Source organism: Cynocephalus volans, chromosome 6, assembly GCF_027409185.1.
Source record: "Cynocephalus volans isolate mCynVol1 chromosome 6, mCynVol1.pri, whole genome shotgun sequence".
In the NCBI taxonomy this organism is placed as follows: Eukaryota; Metazoa; Chordata; class Mammalia; order Dermoptera; family Cynocephalidae; genus Cynocephalus; species Cynocephalus volans.
In genome coordinates, this window is record NC_084465.1 from 87,672,661 (window position 1) to 87,695,531 (window position 22,871).

General features: G+C 38.9%; 1 protein-coding gene across 7 annotated transcripts in view; it reads right to left on the reverse strand.

Annotated features, from left to right (window-relative positions):
* OSBPL3 (oxysterol binding protein like 3) overlaps window positions 1-22,871 on the reverse strand; it is a 177,264-nt gene that overhangs the window by 29,137 nt on the left and 125,256 nt on the right. For 5 of the 7 annotated variants that reach the window (XM_063098980.1, XM_063098981.1, XM_063098986.1 and 2 more), the window contains 5 exons: window positions 21,287-21,394; window positions 14,986-15,120; window positions 13,944-14,037; window positions 10,022-10,272; window positions 7,250-7,387 (listed from right to left, as the gene is read on the reverse strand). In XM_063098980.1, the coding sequence (XP_062955050.1) occupies window positions 7,250-7,387; window positions 10,022-10,272; window positions 13,944-14,037; window positions 14,986-15,120; window positions 21,287-21,394 (726 nt within the window). The remainder of the gene's footprint in view (window positions 1-7,249; window positions 7,388-10,021; window positions 10,273-13,943; window positions 14,038-14,985; window positions 15,121-21,286; window positions 21,395-22,871) is intronic. The other 2 variants (XM_063098985.1, XM_063098983.1) reach the window with 1 other exon arrangement.

Genomic DNA, 22,871 nt, shown 5'->3' on the forward strand with positions numbered 1-22,871 from the left:
GCCAACTGAAAAGGGATAACCCATGAAAAGTGTCCAGCATCACAGGATGGTGTGGCTTAGACAGAGACTACATTTTAATTTTTCTAGTGAGTGTATTTCCATTTAGTTCTCATGCAAACCTTATCTTCATTAACCTTATTTTATACATTAGGAAACAGGGGTTCTGCCCGGCAGAGGACTTACATGGTGCTACACTGTTAATGAAAGACAAGGGCAGCACTTTAAACACTGGTCCTGATTCCAGATCCAGTGCTCGCTCTGTATGTTTCCAATGGCTGCTTTCAAAGCTGGGCTCTTGTCTCTCCCCAAAGCCATGACACGACTAAAGTTCCTTCTCATGAACATTCAGAGGAAGAGGCTTTTGAATCTGACCTTTCCAACCTGAGTCTCATTTATACCTTTGTAAAAAGAGGTATGAGGCTCTCTCCTGGCTTCAAAATGTTATGATTCTAACATCTGCTCTCAATCTCATCCGCTCTCTCTTTTCTGAACCTTAGCATCAAAGGTGGCAGTGTATGCCAGCCAACTTGAAAATATTATAAGGCTTTGATGAACTTGAATGCTCATGGAAAGGAGTAATTCATGGGTGAATCATTTAATCGTTGTTGATGGCAGTCTTTCTAAAATCTGCTGGAGTAGAGAATAACAAACACAATCTAAGCTGTCTTTGTTAGTGTGGGATTTGATTGAGTCTCTATTCTTAATACATTTTTTTTTTAATATGGTGATGATTTTTTAATGGCTATTTTATTCAGCAAAACTTCTACAAATGCTAAATATTTCATAATGTAAACCTCAATAATAATAGTTTTAAATTCCCATACCAAGTAGATTTTAACCTGTTTTTTGATATTTCATGAAATCAATTTTTTTGCATCATTTGACATTTATTAAATTTTTTCCTTTTTTTAATTGAAACATAATTGATTATACATATTTGTGGGATAGAGTTGACTATTGGTATTTGTGTACAACATGTGATGATCAAATCAAGATAATTAGTATACTCATCATTTTTTAAAATTTAATCAACATACAATGTAGTTGATTTTTGTGTCCCTTTACCGAATCCTCCCCACTCTTACTTATTATTAAATCAATACAGGCAAAGAAGGACAGTCAATGCGTTTCAGTCTGAACTGACCCAGCCCGGTGTAAACACTGTCTAATAGCCTATTAGATGAATCCAGCTAACACTGGCTTTTCACATCCCTCTCCATCACTTCCTCTCCAATTGAAGAAGACAATTCCTGACTGGTAAGGATTCTCAAGTATGCAAGAAATTATGATATATGGTTTTTACTACTAAGTATTTATATGACATGTATTTTTCATTCTACAAGCCCCAATACAGATCACCTGGTGAAGAACTTTTGTCATTTATTTGTGTATCTGAGGGCTTTCTTCACTCTAACCTAACAATTTTTTATTTATGTTTTGAATGCTCTTTATATAAGAAGCCAGGGGAGAAACAGAAGGGTCAATAACATATTTCAATACTGGTATATTTTGTAAGTTTTTCTTTTTCAGATCTAGAAAAACACCCCTTACATACATCACTTCTCCCCTGCAACTGCCCAGAAACATAACTACATAGTCCTCCTAGTTCCTGATTCCTCTACAGCACTATAGGGCAGCTTGTGGAAAAGAAGACAAGTACCTGCTGAAAAAATCATCCAGGGAGGGGAACAAGTGGCCATTCTTCCCATGTCATTCATCAAACATTTAGTGACTGCCTGTGATGTGTCAGGAACTGACTTAGTCATGGGGGATACGATGATAAAAGAAACAAAAACCCTTTCCCTCATGGAGTGGTGAGATCGACAATGTACAAATAAGTACCTAATTTGCTGGCAGGAATGTGTGTTAAGAAAAATAAAGCAAGGCATGAGGACGGGGGGGTGATGAGCAGAAGTGCTGTTCCAGACACGTGGTAGGGGCAGGACTGTAATGATGGGAACCTCTATGGCCAACAGAAATAGGAAGTTAACCACGCAGACATCTGGGAGAAGTATACCACAGGCAGAGGACACAGCAAATGCCAAGGGCTGGAAAATGCTCAGTAGGAATCAGGAGAAGCATGGTACCAGGGGGCGAGGTCTTGGAGGGCTTTGTGGGCCATGGCCAAGACTTTGGATCTTACTCCAAGTGTCTTGGAAAGTTGTGGGAGGGTGTAGAGCAGATGTTGCTTCTGTTTAAAACAATCACTCTGGCTGCTGGGTGAGGAATTGGCTATGTAAACAAGAAACCAGTTAATGAGTCTATTGGAATAATCCCAGTCATTGATTACGGTGGCTTGAGCTTGGTGGCCAGCACCAGTGGGGGACGGGGAGGTAGTGGAAATGACTGGCGTTGGAAGGAAGGCTTCTGAAGGGAGACCCAGGATTTGCTGATGAATAGGATATGGATTATAAAAGAAAGAACTATTAAGGATGATGCCAAAGATACTGGCCTAATTTGGGGGAGAATGCAGTTGCCAATTATTTTCTCTTTCCCTAGGTTCAGAGTTAATCACTTGTCTCATAAACATATGGCTTCTTGAAAAAAACAAAAACACATTAAGTGATGATTTGACCTGGAAAAGAAGAAAACCTCAAAGCAATGGTTCAGTCACCTTGTATTTGATTTATTGCTACTTTCATTTAAACAGCTTGAATTTCCCCTTTGATAGTGTCTTTAGTAAAGATGCCACTTGAATCAGTAGTAATAACTCTGCCTACTAGTAGATAAAAGAACTATTCAGGGCTGACATGAGTATGCAAGGAGAGAAGAGATTGGTGTAGTATTTTTAAGTCTGTCCAAAAATGTATGTTCAGAGTTCTCCAAATGAATAACAGAAACAAAAGAAGGGCTGAGCTCACAGAGCAAAGGAAGAAAAGACTTCATTTGAATCTTACATTTTAATAACTTTTAGTAACTGTATTCGGCTTTTCTGAGGTAAACTCAACAGTATGTAACTGGGTGGGTAAATGGTTAAAATTACTTGAACAATGATCTGGACAACTAAAGTTCCATGTAATTAGGGAATGCTACTTTTAGATAATAGCTTAATTGCATATCCTTTCAACACCAAACCTTTCCCAAAGGTACCAAAAAAGAAGCACAGCTAACTGAAATGAGTTTTCTGAGCCATCCGTTCCCTTGACAAAGCTCAAAGCCAGAGAGTTAGCTCTGCCAGCAGCAGGAGAGCGAGGCAGGGAATGACTAACTGCCAGGAGGACACGCAGTCCCTAACCAGCAAGGGAAGCGAGGAAGTCCTTTTTCTCTGAAGTCCCCCTTCTCTGGGCTAATTTAGAAAGCCAAGGCTGAATCAGATGTCTTGGCAAAAAGGAAAGCCCGAGAAGGTGGGACAGCCAGAGGGTTAGGACATAGGACAGGAATGTTTATGTCTTGAATGCTCCTCATTCACAAAAGCCACACCCTAGCCCACAATGTGAGTTGAGAACAAAGTCCTCTGTGAGTTTGGAGGATGAGAGGTTTAAGTGACAATGACAGACAAAATCCCACCAACTGAGCAGTAAACAAAAACACAATCTTCACATCCACAGCCAACAACTCTGGTAGCTCTCAGCACAGTAACTAGATCTACACAAGAGAACCAAAAAGGTTGAGGAGAAAGGGCACTGGCATGGAGACAGAGGGTTTGGATTCTAGCGTCAACTGAGGAGCACTTAGACAACTAATCCTCCAGGCCTTGGTTTCCTCGCCTGTAACTAATCCTCGCCTCGCTTGCCACACAGGGCTATTTTGGGGATCAAATAAGATCAAGTACAAGTTTGAAAGTATAAAGCCCACTACACATCTAATACTTAATTGTCATTAAGAAAATTTGAACAAGAAATGCTTTCTCTGGTTTCTGACCATATAAGTCATTGTGATATTGTGGTTTGGGGTCTGAGAAACAATACAAAGCACAGGCAAGAGGTGATGTAGCCAAACTCGCTGAAGCAGCAATTACTCCAACTTCCCTGAACACTCACCACCTCCAACGTGCGTGCGCATACCCAACAAAACGACAAAGCACCAACAGCCAGGGGCTAGGAGGAAAGCGATAGCCATCACGTGTAAGTCACAGACTCTGTTGTCTGGAAAACTCAGAAGAAAAGCCAATTTGTTTCTTCATGGGTCCTTTAGCTTGGAGATATTATTTTTATCAATGTTCTCGTTAAAATAAAATGGCACCCAAAATATTAATTTTGGGGCCCTTCCCAGTTTATTATATTGTCATTCAGAAACCTGTACTTGTTGTAGAGAGGCACAAGACAGCAAAGAAACCTCCAAACTCTGAAGCTTAAGTACGCTAACTACATAAAATGGAGAAGGGTGGTCATGCTGTCCCCATAAAGGTAGACTGTCTCCTGGGCTGGAAGCAAAAGAGCCGCACTGGCAGGTACTGGCATGAAACAGAATAAACGCTCTGGCATTCTCTTTGGAAGTGTTAAATTAGAAGGCGTTCATGTACAATGAGTCAGCTGGTCAGCATAAACAAGGTGGGGGGGGGTGCTGAATTGATGTCTCCTGCTGGCCAGGAAAAGGAAGGTCCTGGCCCCAAACCCTTCCCACACACAGGGTAAAGGGCTGTCTGGTGCACTGAATCATATAACCACATCTTCATATTATACACTGACCTATGATTATAATTTGGCTTCCCAAGTAATCTGCCTATGGGGAAATCATGCCTGGTCATGCTGGCCAAAGCTTTCTGGTCCCCATAGCAGGTCTATTTTTAACAATAAATGCATATAATAGTAGCATTCTAGTTTATACATCAGTCTCTTATAAGCTTAGCTAGTGTGAATCTATCCCTGAGAAATTCATTCATTCTTGGGTGTATTAAAATAACCAACTATCTGAGGCCATAAGACTAAATTCCAGACAGATGAAGCAGCTCCATCATCATCAGGATTGGTGGTATTACCATGGTGAAGCCAGCTATGAGGACTCCTGGTTGCATGATGGCTGGCTTTTTGTCAGAGACCCACCAGCGATATCATGTCCCCTTCAAACCACTTGTACTAGTAGAATAGATATAGCATATCTAATTTTAACATACTAAAGCATGTATTATAATGAATATATGCGATATGAGTGTTTGCTTCAAACCACTTGTACTAGTAGAATAGATATAGCATATCTAATTTTAACATACTAAAGCATGTATTATAATGGATATATGCCTTTCTAGATTTCCTCGATCAATTCATTCCTGAAACTCATCTCTGCCTTTTAAATACTCCTCTTACTATTCTTAACACTCTATATTAAAAAGCATTTAAAAAGTTCCCTCTAAATATAAAAGCAATAGCCATTTACTGAACATTTACGTCAGTGTATTATCATTTCAGCCATACCCAACATATGAGCCAAGAATTATCATTCCTATTTTATAGATAAGAAAACAACTGAGGCTTATAAAGTTTAAGTAGCTTATACAAGGCCACACAGAGAGTAAATGGTGGGGTTAGGATTCGAAGCAGGCAGGTCTATGACTCCTACACCCCACCCAGCACATCCTATGCTACTAACAATAACCAGATCTCTTTCTTGCTTATTTCCCTGGAATATATTTCATGGAACTGAAGACTAAGTTATGTAAGGCTATTCCCATCTTTGTGCACACGTGCCCAGGAGCTCTGAATCCCTCCCACCCCCAAGCCACCACAGAAGATCCTGAATTTGGCCCTGCCCTACTGGAGATCAGAGGATTGAAGCTTAGTTTTACACAAGCTCATGTTACTACTCCTTTCTTACAGCTATTCATCCTGTCCTGATTGTCTGCTATAGTTTGGGACTATTTTTGGTCTTTGTTTTTTCACAAGAGTACATATAATACCATGGTAACCAAATTATATTTTCATTCATTCTCATTCCATTTTAGGTTTGGTATTTAAATAACCCAATCGAATTTGCATCAGACAGATTATCTTATCCCTTTAACTATACTAATTTAATCCCCTACCTCCCCAGTATCACTCAGTGTTTCATTTCTTGTTCTAGCTTCTGACTGGGAGGCTACTGACAATGTACTTTGAGATTATTGTATATTTATTTTCCTTTGAGTTCCAGAGAACACTGCTTGTCATTTACAATTAGGACAAGCACCACCTTCATAAGTCTCTCAGCCTTACCACCCCTCCATTCGTCTCCCCATAATGCAAATCCATTCATAAAGAGGGCAGCAAGATAACAGGAAGGAGAAGAATGTTTTAGCGATCCCAACCCTCCCCTTTCCCTCAGTTTTCTAAGAATTGGGAGGAGAGAAATGCTTTGAGGCAATGATGTTTAGTGTCCCTAAGCTGACATTTAGGGATGTGCAGACCGTGAATATGCTCAATTGCTGCGTTAACATGGTAGGAGGTGGTTATTTTTATTTTTAGTATGTATGAACTCTATTTTAGCTAAACAGTTCCTTATTGACAGATATTTTGGATGTTCCCAACATTCTGCTATTGCAAACTATGCTGTCATGCATCTATAATGACAGCAAACACTCATATAACATTCATACTTCAGGGATCAGACACTGCTCTAAATGCTTTGTAGACAGTATCTCATTTAATCATCTCAAAGCCAGTTGAGGTATGTAACATTATTATCACCTCCACTTTAAAGAGGAAAGTAAAGCACAGAGAAGTTAAATACCATGCTCTGGGTTATAAGGCTAGTATAAGGTACAGCTGAGATTTGAACCTAGGCATTTGACTCTTGAATATTGTTTTGTGCTAATTCTTATGTGGGATGAGTCTAATGAAAACTCAGGCTGCATAAGTGTAGTTATGTCCATCCATTAAGGACAAGGGATTCTTGTCTGACCCTCTAACCCCCCCACCCCACTGCAGTATCGCAGCACTTAGATCAGTGCCTGGCACACGATATATGTTCAATAAATAATTTATCAATTTGAAGAATGATTCCTCTTAAATTGAGAACAATGCATTTATTTGTGCTACCCATTTTGATGGGGGCATTTGTGCTCTAAAATATTCCTTCACTAATGATTTTAAAGAGAAAGGACACGGTCAATGCATATAGCCAAGCGAGTGGTCAGAATTCCCATACACCTTTATGTCCACAGTGGTGGCCAGGTTTCAGTGGAAGGAAAATTGATCCCTCTCTTTATGTTTAAAAGCACTGTAATTATCTCAGTTGCTTTGAAGCCAGTGAAAGGTGGAAAATAAATATTTCAGAAGCACATTTAATGGGAGGCATAAGCAACTCCTCCCAACAAACAAAAAGGGTGTATAGCCACCTGTTCTGAAAAAAACTGGAAGCCCTTGTCCTCACGAATACACTCATACGTTTCTCCAAGAACCGGATTAAAAGGCTTGCTCCCAGCTCGGAAGTAGCTAGATGCATATGCTGATACGGCAAAGGCTGCCACATACACCTAAGGACAAGAAGGAAAGAATTTTGTCATTTTTGTGTCACCAAGAAATTTGTTTTTCACAAAATAAAACCTCGATTTCTCTTTATAATAGTTTCATTTCAGAAAGCCTAAGATCTATCTTTGTTTAAAGATGACCAATCCAAAATAGGCTTGAAGTTGTAGGTTTAAATCATATTTATCTTGGCCCAGAAACAAATTAACCAAATATTTTTAAACTGTACATTTATTTTGATGACTTAAAGTTGTGAGATGCTATCAAGATGATGACATTTATGAAATGGACTACACTGTTTTTGAACTGTTAAGCTGTGTCCAGTACCTTTAAGCCCGACATATTTGAGAATAGTGACATGGTATTTTCAGGAAGGAGGGGAGAAAGAGTATTAAAAAAAAGCCAAACTTCCCCCAAGATTCAGGAATAAGGATCATACGTTTAATCATTCACAATTTGATATTATAAAAACCTAAGAACTCACTTTGCCCAAAGAAAATCTGTGAGAGTCATTTCCTGAGCCTGGGAAACAAGCTACAGGATACAGTGACTTTAAAGCTCTGCTTTTTTGGGAGGAATAAAACATTAAAAAAAAAAAAAAAAAGGCTTATCTATATGTGAACATGAAATGAGCAAAATCTTTTAACAGCCCTCACTGTGAGGCTCTCATCATTTTTATCAGTTCCCCTTTCAAGGCACCAAAGAAACACATTATCCTTTTGTCTTTTTTTGTTTGTTTTGGTCAAAAAAGTTAAGCCTAAGTCGTGGTAGCAAATTTTTCTTTCTAATACTGAGTTGTAACAATCTCAACATTTTTTCTTCCTAGCACATTTCATAAAGTTTCTTACATCGAAGAAAAGCTGAGTGCCTTTCATAAGTGTTCATGAGTCACATAATTTTCCTTACCATCCTTTTGCAAAACTTTTGGTGTCACCTGTAGTGAGACTCGCCCTGCCACCTCATGCTACAGAACACTCTAGAGCAGCTGGAGAGCTTATACAAATCAATTCACCCTGCTCAAATCAGTCCCCTCTGGGACTGCCCATTTCCTTGAACCCTGGCTATCTGCTCCCTCATGTGTTTGTTACCTGTGAAACAGTAAAGTCACACTGTGTATATGATTGACCTTGAATCACCTTCACGATTTAAAATATAACAAAATTGATAAAAGAACCTAGTGTCATTCATCATGCTGGGGGGAGAAGAGAGTGAGGGGTAGACGAAATGAAGCACCTCTTTTTGGGTTGGTGACATGAGAGAAAAGCCACGCAGGAGCATAAGCTGACCCACAGAAAAGTGAGCAAAATCAGTGGTGTGCCGGGGCTGTGAAGCCTTTCCTCGAACTTCTGCTCAAGGTCAATTACGCAGATGAACACCCTCAGCCTCTCTAAACTGCCCCAAGAATGAAACACCTTTAAGAATACTTTCATCTTCAAAGTCAATCCTTTTCTTTAAAGAAGAGTCTCTACAAATGTTGACTTTTAACACCTGCCTTAGAAGCTATGTACCTCACTTTTTTCATCAGGAATTCTTTGGGAAAAAGTAAAAAGAAGATAATAAAACAAAACAAACAAACAAACAAAACCCCACAGCTTATTTTTCCTCTCCTACCCTTATTATCATTAGCAGCAAGAAAGAAAGTCTCTGAGGGGGGAGTTCTGGAGACTGAGTGGGTTGACTGTGGGGTGTCTCTTTTAGCCAGTAGTTAAGATTTCTCCTTAATCTCCAAATCACTGGTATAATGAAGTTCTGATGAGGGTTGAAACTGCAAAATGCTTAGAATTTAGAAAAGAATGGCATCCTCTGTCAATGGAAAGGTGTCAGCACAGCTAGGTTTGTGAAGCTCTGATTCCAATTTAGCCAATCAACAAATGCCCAGGAAAGAGACTGCATTTGGAAGACACGGGAAGTGCTGATCTGCCCATAGTCTTACCTGGTTGGTACTTCCTACCCCGCTTCCCCCATCCCCACAAGACAGAGGAAGGATGAGAAATATTTGGAAGTCTCTTGAAAACCAACATCTGTAATTGGAGGTGATCCTGAGTAGACAGCAAAAGCTGGATTTTTCCAGGATGAGTTTGTTTTTGTTTTTAACTTAATCTATACAAAATGAGAGAGAGAGAAAATGGAATCTTTCTGATGTGGAAACCTCTTCTGTGAATGATACTTTCCAAAAACCTAGGAGCTGATAGGACAATTGCAGAAATAAACAAAAACATACTCAAGGGAAATTTACCCTGGAAGAGAAAAACCAGCTCAAGAAATTAAATTCTTTCCACTCAGGGCAGTAAAAGTAAACATGCAGGCAGCCCTGAACACATCTTTTCCAGCCATCAGGACAGTCAGATAGATGGGAGGCTCCTGGAGAACGAAGAGGCACAAAACCACAGAGCAGAACTACCCCTGACAGCTGCTACAAAGAAGCCCCTTCCTCCCACGGCAAATCCCTACAAGCTGGCTGGAAACAACCAGGCAGAAGGAAGGGAATCAGACAGAAATGAACCCCCTAAGAAGCAAAATGAAAACCAGCAGGGATGAGAGCGCTCTCGGCCCTGCCTGACTTGGCTCTGATGAGCCCACACGAATGGCCTCGGGGCTCGGGTCAGAGGCTGGGCAGTGACGTGGGAAGGCCGATTCCTCACCATCCTTTCCAGGGGATTCGGAATCTGAGCAGCCTTGTCCAGAAGCTCACTGTACTCCAGCTCCTCGCAGAGCCTCTGCAGCGTGTTCAGCGGCTCATTTAACTCCACGGGCATGGCGACTTTGGACAGGTCCTTTCCTATGTTGTTCCTCAGAATATTCCACAAGCTGATATTGCTGGTGTTGGGGCAGGGCGCCGGCAAGCAAGTTCTTCTTGTGGACTTTGCTTCCCCGCCACTTCTAAGAACAGGCCCTGAGAGGGAAAGAGGCCTGGTTGTCTCAATAAAGCTTTTGATTTTATTCTTTTTTTTTTTTTTTTTAAAGCCATGAATAAAACTTTACTCAATTTTACTACTAAACTCAGTGATCCAGAGCACGACTGAAAGCCAGAAAACAAGAAAAAGCATTCTAAGCAATTAAGTACCAAAAGTTACATGCACTAAAACTCATGGACTTTATTCACTAAAACTGGAGGGGAGGCCCTTCAGTTCCTGCTCAAAAGCTAGTTCCTCATAGCTCACGTACACGTAGAATAAAACTAGAAACGGGATTTCTATGCCGATAGCAGGTTACTGTTTATAAAAACTTCTGAAGTGTTTTTTAAAAAGCACTTCAAATTCTGATAAAAACAATTGTGCTTATTAGAAGAAAATTAAAAAGGAAATAATAGTCATCCATTATTCTACCAGCCCCAAATAGCAGCCATTCATATCTTGGACTGTCTCTGGTTAGTGTTTTCTGCATCCTGATAGTTCATACTGTATGTACAGTTTTATGCTCTGCTTAAAATATTTTTCCATGTTATTTAAAATTCTTCTTAAACATTGTTTTTAATGACTGTAAACATATTCCATGTTATAGATATTATGCCATAATACTTACTGAATCATTTATCTACTGTTGAGCTTTTAAATTTGTTTCACTATTTTGTTATGATACAGCAAAACAAACAAAAAAACAACAGTGAATATTCACACATTTAGATATTTGCCCATATCTCTGATTATTTTCTTAGCATGTATGGAAGTGGGATTTCTATGTCAAAGACTATAAATGCTTTTGGACTTGCCATTCATAGGATCAGACTGCTCTTAAAAAGGCTGAACAAGGTTTCTCATTTATCAACAGCATATGTGAATATTGATCTCCTGAGGCCTTTCCAGGCTTGTCATTGTTCGCTTTTAATTTTTGTCAAATTGTTAGGCTGACAGTGTTATCTCTTTGTTTTAACTTACATTCTAAAAATTATTTAGACCACTAGTGTGGTCTAAAATGCTTTTGTGAGTACAAATTCTTCTTTGCTGAACAGTCTACTTTCCTATTTGTGTATTAAGACCACATCTTTTGTTCTTATCTTTGTTTTGCAATTTAATATTCATTTGGCATTTACATTTAAATTTGGTCTATGGAGTTTTTGATGAATGAAACATTTATGTTTTAGGTATGTAGATCTATCAATGTCCTTTGCTTATCCTCTGAAATTCCTTTCTCATCTCAACTGTGCCTATTTTCAAATGAAATCTTTTGCATTACACCAACATATTTTGCTGGTATATATTCATTAATTAAACATAAATACTTAACATTTACTCATTATAAAGCCAATCACTCTGAACAAATAGGCTGCTTTGACAAACAGAAAAATATGAAATTGAGGTCATACTGTGCAGTCTCATGTTAATCTAAGCATCATACTAGTTTTTGAATGTGTCTTAATTGCTTAATGGGGCAAAATCTGACACAGATCAGTAACTGCAAATGGTAGTAGTGTTTGAAAACAGCTTTCCATGTGGTCTCAAAATATTTTTTTTAATTACACTAATTTAAATTTTGAAAGAATGCTACTCCTCCACCACCACCACCACCACTGCTAATGGCTAGCACATATGAGGGTACTTCATGGGAAGATTTATACTAACTTTTAATTCTCCTTTTCCACAAACTTTTTGAAGTACCCTCATATCTTGCTATTTACTCCGTGGCAGGCAGTCTTCTAAGCATTTTACATGTATTATTCTTATGTATTCTTCATAACTACCTCTTGAAGTAAAAAGTATTATTATCCCTGTTTTAGAGATGAAGAAAATGAGGCACAGAAAAGTTGAGGAACTTGCCCTAAGAACACATGGCCAGTGCGTGGCAGAGCTGGAGTTAAATGAAAAAGGTCCCTGGATCCCTATTCTTAACCATTTAACCTTCCCACAGCAGCCAGCACAGTGACAGATCCTAATAAGTGCCCAGCAACTTTTGGGGGGAAGAAATTAATAGAAAACGCTTTAAATACCTAACGTTTACTAAAAGCTCAGAGAAATTCTAGTATGATAGTGTATGAAGACCTTGATCCAATCCTGTTTCCCTTTGTAGGCAAAACTGTTATTTCTATATCCTATTTTTTTAGTAGAGTACTAATGTTTAGAAATCTAACCCTCCTCAGAGAATGCTGTAAAGAACTGGAGGACACCCATTTCTACATTCAGATACAGACAAAGAAGAAAGCTGGGTTTTGTCCAGTGTTTGGTCAAGCTAAGGCAACATTGGTTAGCATTCTTGCAAAATGCCTGTGAAATAAGATAAAAACAGCCCTAAGAGTCATGGTCTTAGGTTCTAGTCCTTGTCTCCTTTTCCCGCCTTTGACGTCTGAACTTCCATTCACTCTGTGCTCCCTCTGGTTACACCTCCCACAAGGCCTCAAGGAGATGGGGACTTCAGCATTTGACAGTGATCCTCGTCTACAGTGAGAGTGCCATTTTAGAGTGTTTGCCAAAGGAGAAATGTTTCATTTCTCTCTCAATTTGCCTCCTTGCTTTTCTAGAAAAACAAGTAACACATAAACTTGCTCCTGTATTACTGGCCTTCTCCTTTGAACCTGCTGGTTCTTAGACTTTTCCACCAAGAGGTTCACCTCTCCAGAAACATTTGAAACAAAATACAGAGCATGACGAGCATCTCACCTCAAGCAGGTGTGATACTGAAAGTTGCTCTCCAGAGCATGGTAAAATGACCTGCTTTTTTCCTGCACTGTGGTCCCCAAAGAGGCAGCTCTTTAGCATTCAGATAACAATTCATCATCATAGTTCACACATGCTTATTGAGCTGGGAAACACTGATATATCATAAAGGTACCTGACATGCCCCCTATCCTCTGTCTAGATACAAAAATGGGCGGTGCTCTGAGTATACAGTGCATGGCACAGACACACCACACCTGGAGACTCCAAGGCACACTGAGCACCAAGACTGGGACTATTTGATGCTATAAGGACCAATGCAGAGAACTGTTCGATTGGGCAGATTCTTTTTAAGGGCACAGCTTCAGTCTGCTTACTGAAGTCCCAAATCAGAGTTGTTTGGGACTAGTCAGACACTCCAGGTATTCCACAGCTCAAATTAGCATTATGAAATACCTTTCCTGGTCATCATTTTCCCTCTTGGGATCAACCAGTAATAAAGGGACATCTCAGTATAAGCTTGAGGGAAGGTAGAAGTTTGTAACTTTTAAATATGTTATCTTGAAGAATCTGAGCTAAATTACTACTTAGACCAGATCTTTTATTGCGTAAACCTTATCAAATTCTTAAATTACAAAAACACCTAGATACCTAAAGGCAAAAAGCTATATTCTAATGTTTGACTACACAAGGGATATTTGTTGCATATTTTTTGATATTCTTATGATAATTGGTATACCTTCACTTTATAAAATAAAAATTTGCACAAGCAAATTTATTTGAATGAATGTTATCTTTCACATGTGGGTGCTGTCTCCTCATATAGATTACAAAATCACAGAGCAGGGGGATAGTGTTTTAGTTTTCCTAGGCAGTACTTGCTTACAGTGCTCTGCTTGCAGCAGGCACTCTATATATGCTTATTAGTATTCTATGACGATACAAACTTTCAGAGATCAAGTAATGTAAATCTTACCCAAGGTCTGTCTCTCATTATCTAAATCATTACTGAGATTGTCTAGGGAAAGATTATCACTTATGTCACTGACATATGAATCATCATCAGAAATCTACGGGAGAAAAGAAATAATATGCATTAGAGTAAGAGTAAACAAAAGCCAGATTGTCATAAAATGCTTACTCCAAATGATCACACCTTTTGAGTCTCACAGCACAAATCTACAGAAATAATTTGGGGTGCTGTTTTCATAGAGGCCCATCCACCAATCTGCCTATGATGTATTCATGGAAAACACTTGTTATTAAAATTTTTAAACATTCTTGATTAATTCTCACAAGGCAAACAGCAAGTAAACTCAAGATTTTTGTTATCATAAAAATTCTTATTAATTCAGACTTCATTTTGAGAATTTGCTAGTGTTTGGGTAGAAGGAGATGCAATTTGTCTTAGAAGTATTTGTGAAAAAAAGAATCTTCTATGGGAATTAATACATAAATAAGATTACTACTTCTATATTTAAAGGGTAAAATGATTAATAACACATTTACATATAGCAATGCTTGCTATGATACCTACCTATTCAGGAAAATAAAATTTTTATGTACCAATTTAAAACAATATTATCATATACTATAAATTAATATAATAACCATATTATAATGATCATAATAACATAATGTATGTCATGAATTAATACAACTCAAATTCCATGATTAAAAATACACAGGATGATAATTTATTTTCCTGTAGTAGAAATATTACATTATCAAACAGGTAGAGGTCAAGGTTATTAACCTGTAATTGAAAAGAAGTATAACAAATTAAGTATCAGAAACAAGCAAGTGTCTAACACCCTCTATTTTTTACAACTTTTTTCTTCTAACATATTGTTTCATTTTGTGCTTTTGGGGTATGAGTTATAAGAGGACCCTCAGAATGTAATGGTGGAAAGAAGCCATTGAGTCTAGTGTTTCTAAATTTATATATTCACTAAACAGGTTGATCAACAAAGCAACAAGAGATTTTGGAGGCACCTAACTGAAAACAGGGCTCAAACCTCATTTTCTGAAGAGCTCGGAGATAACAGGACTTCCTGTGCATCAAAAAACTCTGAAAGAGAGTCAGTGATGGAGAGTCTACTTTCATTGGAAAGCTGATGAACTAGAGCTCGGTTTTCATCTCTGGAGCTCTCCTATAACAAAAACAAAAAAGCATGTATTTGGAAACAGTCTCAAGAGAAGCAAAATAAACAAACAATTTAGTTGTGTAACATGTAAGGTAACAGGCCCATGCAAACAAGCAACTCAAAGCAGAGGTCAGCTCCAAAGCTGAGAAGTCAGTCTCATGTAAAACAAAATGAAAAATGAATTCTCCCTGCAACGGGCACCTCACTTACAGGCACTGTCACTGCTCACGTATATGTAATAAATTGCAAAGCAAAAAACAACTGTCCTGGTCAGTCTTTGTTCAATTTAAAGGAGGGAAAATTCCAAATGCTCTCTGAACCATATCCTTTTATTCTCTATATAAACTGCTGGATGTTTCTTTTCATCCTAAAATTCCCTGACTGTACTGAATGCATGTCCTTGCATGGCTGGTTCAGAGCAACATAGCTTTCTTCTGTCCTAGGCTTTCTCAGTAGCCAATATGCTGCTTTTGAAGCATCCCTTGACAAATAAACAGTGTGTTTTGGTCCAGAAGTTCCCCTGTCGGTACATCATTCATTACTCATGGATGAATGAGATAAGTCCTCTTTGTCTCTCTCCACCCACAAGGATGCTTCAACGGAAGTAAATCCCCAGTCCTCTCTATAAGCCTCTGCACCAACAGCACAGTAGAATATCACTATTTTCTTGTCTTGTGTGGCTCTCCATTCTCCACTCTACTGGGTCTAGACTTTCCCTATGGGAACGACCTAAATACTTTAAGAGTGTGCTTTCTATCCTGCTTGCAAGTGAAAATCCAATTCAACTCAACAAGTTGAGCAAAATGATTTGCATACAGTCCTGAGCTGGCCATGGAGGGATATTATGATAAGTAAGACAAGATTTCTAGCCTGAATGAGTGGTGAAGAGAACACACCCCAACACACATCGCACCAAGGCTATAGAACAAAGTGGTGCAGAAGCAGGGACGAAGGTGACATTGATTCTGATTAGGGGGCTTTGGTTAGGGAGAGGCTTCACAGAGGTGACACGTGAGGAAAAAGAACAGGTTGAGGACAATGTGATTTGATTCCTTCGAATCACACTGCATCGTTCCCCTACGCTTACCAACAGCTCACATTTTTCACTGGGTTGATGAAGGAACTGCTACTATATCATTATGTATCTTTTGAGCAAGTCCCAGAATAATTTGGGGAATAAAAGTTAAGGCAGATTGTGTCTCATCCAGAAGTTTTATGAGTTCAGCCCACTCTTGAGAGGCCCACTCTTCAGTCTCATAAACATAATTTATACCCAAGGAGGGGATGCTATGACAGAAGTGTGCCACAGCAGATTTTCACAATTAATAAAGGGCAAGTGGTCTTTTTATGAAGTGTCTACGCCAGGATCACACTGAAATGTGTATCCTTCTCTTGGATTCTTCCTAAACAAGATATCTGCCCAAGGAAATAGTATAAAGATCCTACCCATTTTCACATCCATGTAGTCTTCTGAAAAGCAGGCTTCTTCTCTACCCTAACAAAGAGATCACTTTAGAATCTATAAATAAGTATCACAGCTGTCATCTTCAAGGGAAAGGTCTCTCTTTTCAAAAGAGCCAGGCACAAAGCTACTGAGTTTGACAACATCGTAGTGAACAGCTGAGCTCCTTTAATGCTCACTGAAACAATGCAATTGTCCTGTGTCTTTGGATGTGTCACCCTGCCACATAAGATGCTAACGATTTATTTAGTTGTTATATTCATTAATTTGTTACCAGTCACTCCTGCTGTGTATCTTCCTACTCCTAGACTGATGGAGTAAGGATTTCCCGGCCGAGCCACACTGAAGGTAATACTGTGAGCCCCTAACCTAGTCTGGAGAAGACTCCAGTAACTTCTTATGAGTATGTACTGAAACCTCACTAGGATGCAGCAGCCCCAGGCCCTCACCACAGTGTCTTGAACAACCCAGGACCTCATTTATGAAAATACTAACATAGTCAGTTCAATTCAATAGTTTCCCCTCACATTTGTAACAAATAAGTGGTTATTTATCTATTGTTTACATTACAAAAAGTTAAATAAACAGAGAAAAATTACAGAAAGTTAAACAAACAGAGAAAAAGCAGGGAAGGGAACACCCATAATCCCTTCACACTGAAACAACCACTATAACCATTTTGACACATTTCTCTCCAACCTTTTTTATACACGTAGTTTTGCTTTGTTTTGAAATAAGTGTAATCATACTATTTGTGTGTATATATGTAATTTTACAAACTTCCACCAAACAACATTGCACCAAAGTATTTTTTTCAAAATTATCGTGTGTTCTGAGAATAAAATTAATAGTTATTCAAAACAGAAAGTACAGAAAAATATAAGTAAAATAAATACCACTCAAAGTCCCATCACCCAGATATGGCACCTATTAATGTGCTGGTGTATTTTTTTGTATTAAAATATTTCTGCATATTTTTTATTTTGAAAAACTGGGATCAAACTGTACATAGTCTGTAAATCATCTGCGACATTCACTTAACATTATATTGTGAACATTTTCTCAGACCATTAGAAATTCTTTGAGACGAGCTTTAATTGATAGGTATTTATTATATACATTATAATATGTGCATGTCATAGAATAACAATTCCCTTTATATGAAATTAAGGGTGTTTGCTGATTTGCAAAGAGGGTAAGCATGTTTGTAAATATATCTTTGCTTGTATCTCATTATATGTTACAATCAATTTTCAGAAGCAGAATTATTTAAAACATTTAAGGCAAAATATATATTACATAATTACATTAACAAGTGAGAAAACCTCTACTTTCTTTATAGCTCTACATTAAGGGTACCCAATATCATAATTTAGAAATAGTTTTGTGCTAATATAATTGTTTTAATTTTCATTCGGTTGAATATTTTTTCTCTTTTAAAAAATGAGCTGCAGAAATGTTAATGTGGGGAGAGGCTGGAAGAAGTGTGCATGGGACCTCTCTCCGTATTTTTTTTGCACCTTCCTGTTAATTTGTAAGTATTACAAAACAAAGAGTAAAAAACAAAAAAATCCCACAACTATGTGTATTTGGGGGGTTTTGTGTGTGTGAATTGTCCTTTTTCCATTTACTTGTTGAGGTCTGAAGTTAGTTGATGTTATTTGTTCATGATTTGCATATTAAACACATTATCATTGATTTGGTATTATCTGAGTCCACCATTTTCACTGAACCTATTTTTCCTATTGTTTCCCTTCCTATTTTTGACACACACAATTTTTTTCCTTAAAAAAAAAATAGGAATCAAATCTAGTAAACATTTTTTTTGCAATCTTTTTCTATTACTCCCCAACTTCAAACATCCTCCCTACTCCAGCAGTTTGATAAATATTTTGTGTTTTGAATTTTTATATTTAACTCAAATTTGCTGGTGATTCATTTTAGCATGCAATGGAAAGTTTTAAAGTTCTTTCTAAATTGCTTTGAGCTACATCGAGCTAATTTATTGAATAATTCATCTTTTTCCCAATGGATTTTAATGCCTTTTCCATCCATATATTTCTTTCTTTATATAAAAGGGTGTTTATGCCTGAGATTGTTATTCTGTCCATCTTATACCATCACCACCTTATTTAAATTACTGGAGCTCACTGAGTGTTTATTCTCTGTCTAGGCATATCTTTCCTCCTTACGTACATAGCAGTAGGTGGTAATGATGAAACAAGTGCTTTGGACTCATTAGATGTGGATTTAAATCCCAGCTCTGTCTTTTACAAGCTCTGTTTCTGGGGGAAGTTATTTAACCTCTCTGTGCTTTGGTTTCCTCGTCTCTAAAATGAAACTACCACCACCTATGTCACAGAGTTGTAGTTAGGAGTTTGTGAGACAATGCCTTCAAATGCATATAGAATATAACAAACAAGTTGGCAATTAAAAGAATTAAGTTCCCTTCTTCTCTTTCAGACTTTTCTTTTAAAGTTCTTGCCCTTAAATGAATTTTAAGGAATTAAATGAATTTTAGATGTGGTAGGATGTTACCTCCAAAAGTCATTTGACCATTCATCTGGAATCTAAAATACTATAAAAACTGATCAACTGATAATACCAAATCTTCACATTCAGGAATGTAGAATAGGAGGACTTGATAAGTTGTAGGGGTAATTTCTGATAGGAAAGGGGGAATTTTAGAATTTGAGTAGCCAGGCCCAACACCAAAGATGGGTAATTTGTGCAGCTAAAAGAAGGTAACAGAAAGGAAGCAAAGACAGTGAGGGGTCCTGAAAACAGCACCTCAGGCTGGCCCCACTGTCGGGGACTGTCACTCCCCAACAGAGTATTCGAGGTGCCTGGGCGTTTCCTAAAGAAATAAACTGGAGTCAAGCTTTCAGTCTGGGTGGCCATTTCCACTCATTCTCATACTTGTTTCCTGAAGGCAACAACGGCTTTTCCCCTGCTGGGAATGTTAGCTGAGTCACTCAGTGAAGAAAGGGACAAAACATGGGAAACAGAAAATCTCTGAAAGAGGAAATTGATAAATGAGACGACTGCAAAACTGATCCAAGACTCAAAAAGGGTGTTTTGGAAAATGAGAGTTTGAGTGATGTTACTCAAGGACAGTTTATAGCGTTTAAGCTTTCAGGTATGTTACTTTTGAGGTCAGTTTTAAAATATGCATTTTAAAAGACTTGTGATTTTGGTTTCCTTTCCAAAACACAAATGGCCCCAAGTATACACCACTGAACATAAGTTCATAAAAGCATAAATGAAGGTTATCTACTTAACTACTTGTTAAATAGATCAATGTAACTTATGTGCTAATACTATTTAAAAGGTAAGTACTGTCTGGAAATGCAAGAAGCTCCAGAGAATGTCACAGTGTTTGGCAGCAAACAACCCTCTCTGTCACAGCCATGACTGGGCTCTGCTCTAGCAAATGTGCAGATTCAGAAGAGGATCTGCCTGGTAAGCACATTTCTTTGCCCAGGCCTGAAATGAAAGCCACTATAAGTAATGTTTAGGTGCTCAATCCTGTCAGTGACAGGTTAGGTCTGGGCTAAAATAAATGAAAAGTGATCTTTTGGGAGTAGTACATCATTAGAAGAATTTCCTATTCTACCACTCCCATGTGCCTCATTATTAATGAGAGACCCATAAGCCTCTGCAGAGACAGGGTAACTCTCATCAGACGGAGATGGTCCTGTCAACAAGGGGCACAGCCTGTGCTTCAGATGGGGCAGACACCTGGGGCCTGGTGTCTACGTACTGACTGACCTCAGCCTCAACCTTCTTCATTGCCCAACACAGCGGCTTCCCAAGGAGTGAATGTATTGTGTGAGGACAAGAAAAGAAGGAAGAAGGACGTGATTAGATATTAGAGACTTCTCTGACAACTTTATATATATACACTTCCCCTGCTTGTCTATTACCTTCCTCATTTTTTATCTTAAATGTACTCAGTCTAATAAGTTTAATGAAAATGTTAGCACAACTGAGGCAGGCATATAAATATAAGAGATAGCTAAAAACAGTTTTTATCTTCGTTACCCTTTCCTACTTATTTTGAGTAACCCACTTGTATTTTTCTGAAATTTCTCATTTTAAGCATTTGAAAACTATTTTGAATAAACATCCCAAGTCTTGAGAAATGATCTTTTAATGCATTATTAACTGATCGAGGCACTTCAACCATAATGCAATATTCTCTCCCTCGGAGTGTATAGCTGCTACGTGCTGTAAAAGAAAAAGAAAAAAAAAAAACCACAGGAAGTAGAAGAAGGGAATAGCCCAAAGAAGGGGCAGTGTGGTTCTTACAGAGGAGCAAAGGAGGCTGGCCAGGAACTGGGAAGCTGTACGTCAGAGAAATTTAGGTTTGTTCAGAAAGGAGAAAATGTTTGTCTCTCTGTAGTCCCACTCCAGTAACACTTAGATAAAAAGGCAATACTTAGGAGGGAAATAGGGTGAAGAAATACAAAAAGAAGAAGAATTGGGGTGGGGGGAGGAAAGCAGTTTAAAAATGCCATTAGCAACACACTCTCAAGAAAACTTTTGAAGCCCAAGGAGACCCCAGTCCATGTGGCAGTTACGGCCAGCAACGCCAGGAGGCAGGCAGAGGTGTGAACGCCACTCACAGGGGAAGCAGGGAGGCCGTGGGACGGGACAGAGGGTGCCGCGTGAGGCCATGGAGAGTTACCAGACGAGAAACCTACCCACCTCTGCCAGACCGTCACCCGACTTGGCAACAGCAGGGGTGTCGAGGAGCAGAGACTCTGCATGGATTCTGCGTAAGCGGTCTTTAAGATCTGTGTTTTGTGCTAGGGCCTGGAACATGTTAAAAATAGTGGGGCTCCGTTAATAAATAGACGTTTCAGAAAAGCACAGCAGTGGAACCAGCAGGAGAGATCTCTAAGAGTCTGATAAACCTCTCCGTGATGGAGCCCTGACTTTTTCCTTGAATGCTTTACAACAGGATACTGGTTCTGAGAAGCCTGGGAGAAAACAAATAGGACATGCTTGGATCTTAGGAAGTGTGCTGGTAGTGTGCAAAGTAGGACTTTGTGCAAGATTAATTTCACTCTTTTCCAATATAGACGCTGATTATTTTATTCATTCTTCAGGACTTAGGCAACTAAATTTAAAAAATAAATAAGTAAACCAACTTCACTTACCTGCATAACAGCTTAAGGACCACGGCCCTGGGAATAGGATGTGAGATGTGAGCACATATGAGACCACCGCAGACCTCTTTTATTTTCCCCTGGGCAGATCCCTTCCTTATCTCAACCTCTCAACTATGAGGGAACTGGCTCAAAGGTAAATAGAGACGTTTCCTTCATGCTGACACTCCTGTGCACTTCATGCCCAACTGTTCTCCAAGTGGTCTGTCCTTGGAAGGGGACAAGTTCTCCTAATTGTTCCCAGACACTCCCACAATCAGCTCCACGGTGCTTGCGCACATATCCATTAGCCTGTCTGTATTCCAACTCTCTTCCAAGGAGCTCAGAGCCCTTCCCATCTATCAGGGCCCCTAGGGACTACCTGCTGAGAGCACAGAAGGACATGGCACTGCCTAATCCACAGCCTGGATCTCCAACAAGGATTATGGCTTTATTTCTTAGTACCCGCAGTGGGGTATGAGTTATTGGAAAATCCTCAAGAATCATTTAAGAATCACTGAACTAAGACCTCACAACCACTCATAACAATCTCTTTAGGGCACTCACTTTATTCTGGCCCATATGACACTGGTATGGTGGCTAGAATTTTAGTATGGCCTGAAAACTGTTATTTTAGTAGCTTCTCTTTCTTTTGTAAGCCACAGGCAGAAGTAAGAAACGTACCAAGGTTGCACATACAGCCCCAACATACCCATTCCAACAGCCCTGAGAGGGCTGTAAAAATTTTATTTTAAAAAAACAAGTCTTGAACCTAATCAGGAATCCAAGCCAAAAAGGAAAAAAAGGATCATTCTGTTTTATCTTAAGTTTCCAGAATCGTGAACATGGGTGAGAGTGAATTTTTTAGTAAACGTGAGAACAACGTCGGCCTGGGATACTACAGCCAAATAGGTCTCAATGGCCACACAAGAGAGTTAACAAGATGAGGCCAGACCTCCACAGGGGAGGCAGGAGAGAGGAAAACCACAGGGAAAGGGACTTACGGGAGCCCATCAGAGGAACCTTCTAAATGCACTAATGGCCAACCTAAAGGGAAAAATAAGAAATGCGTTGTATCACTAAGAAATAAACTAAAAAAAAAAAAGAGCCACTTTGCTTTTCTCAAACCAAGGTGGCACCCA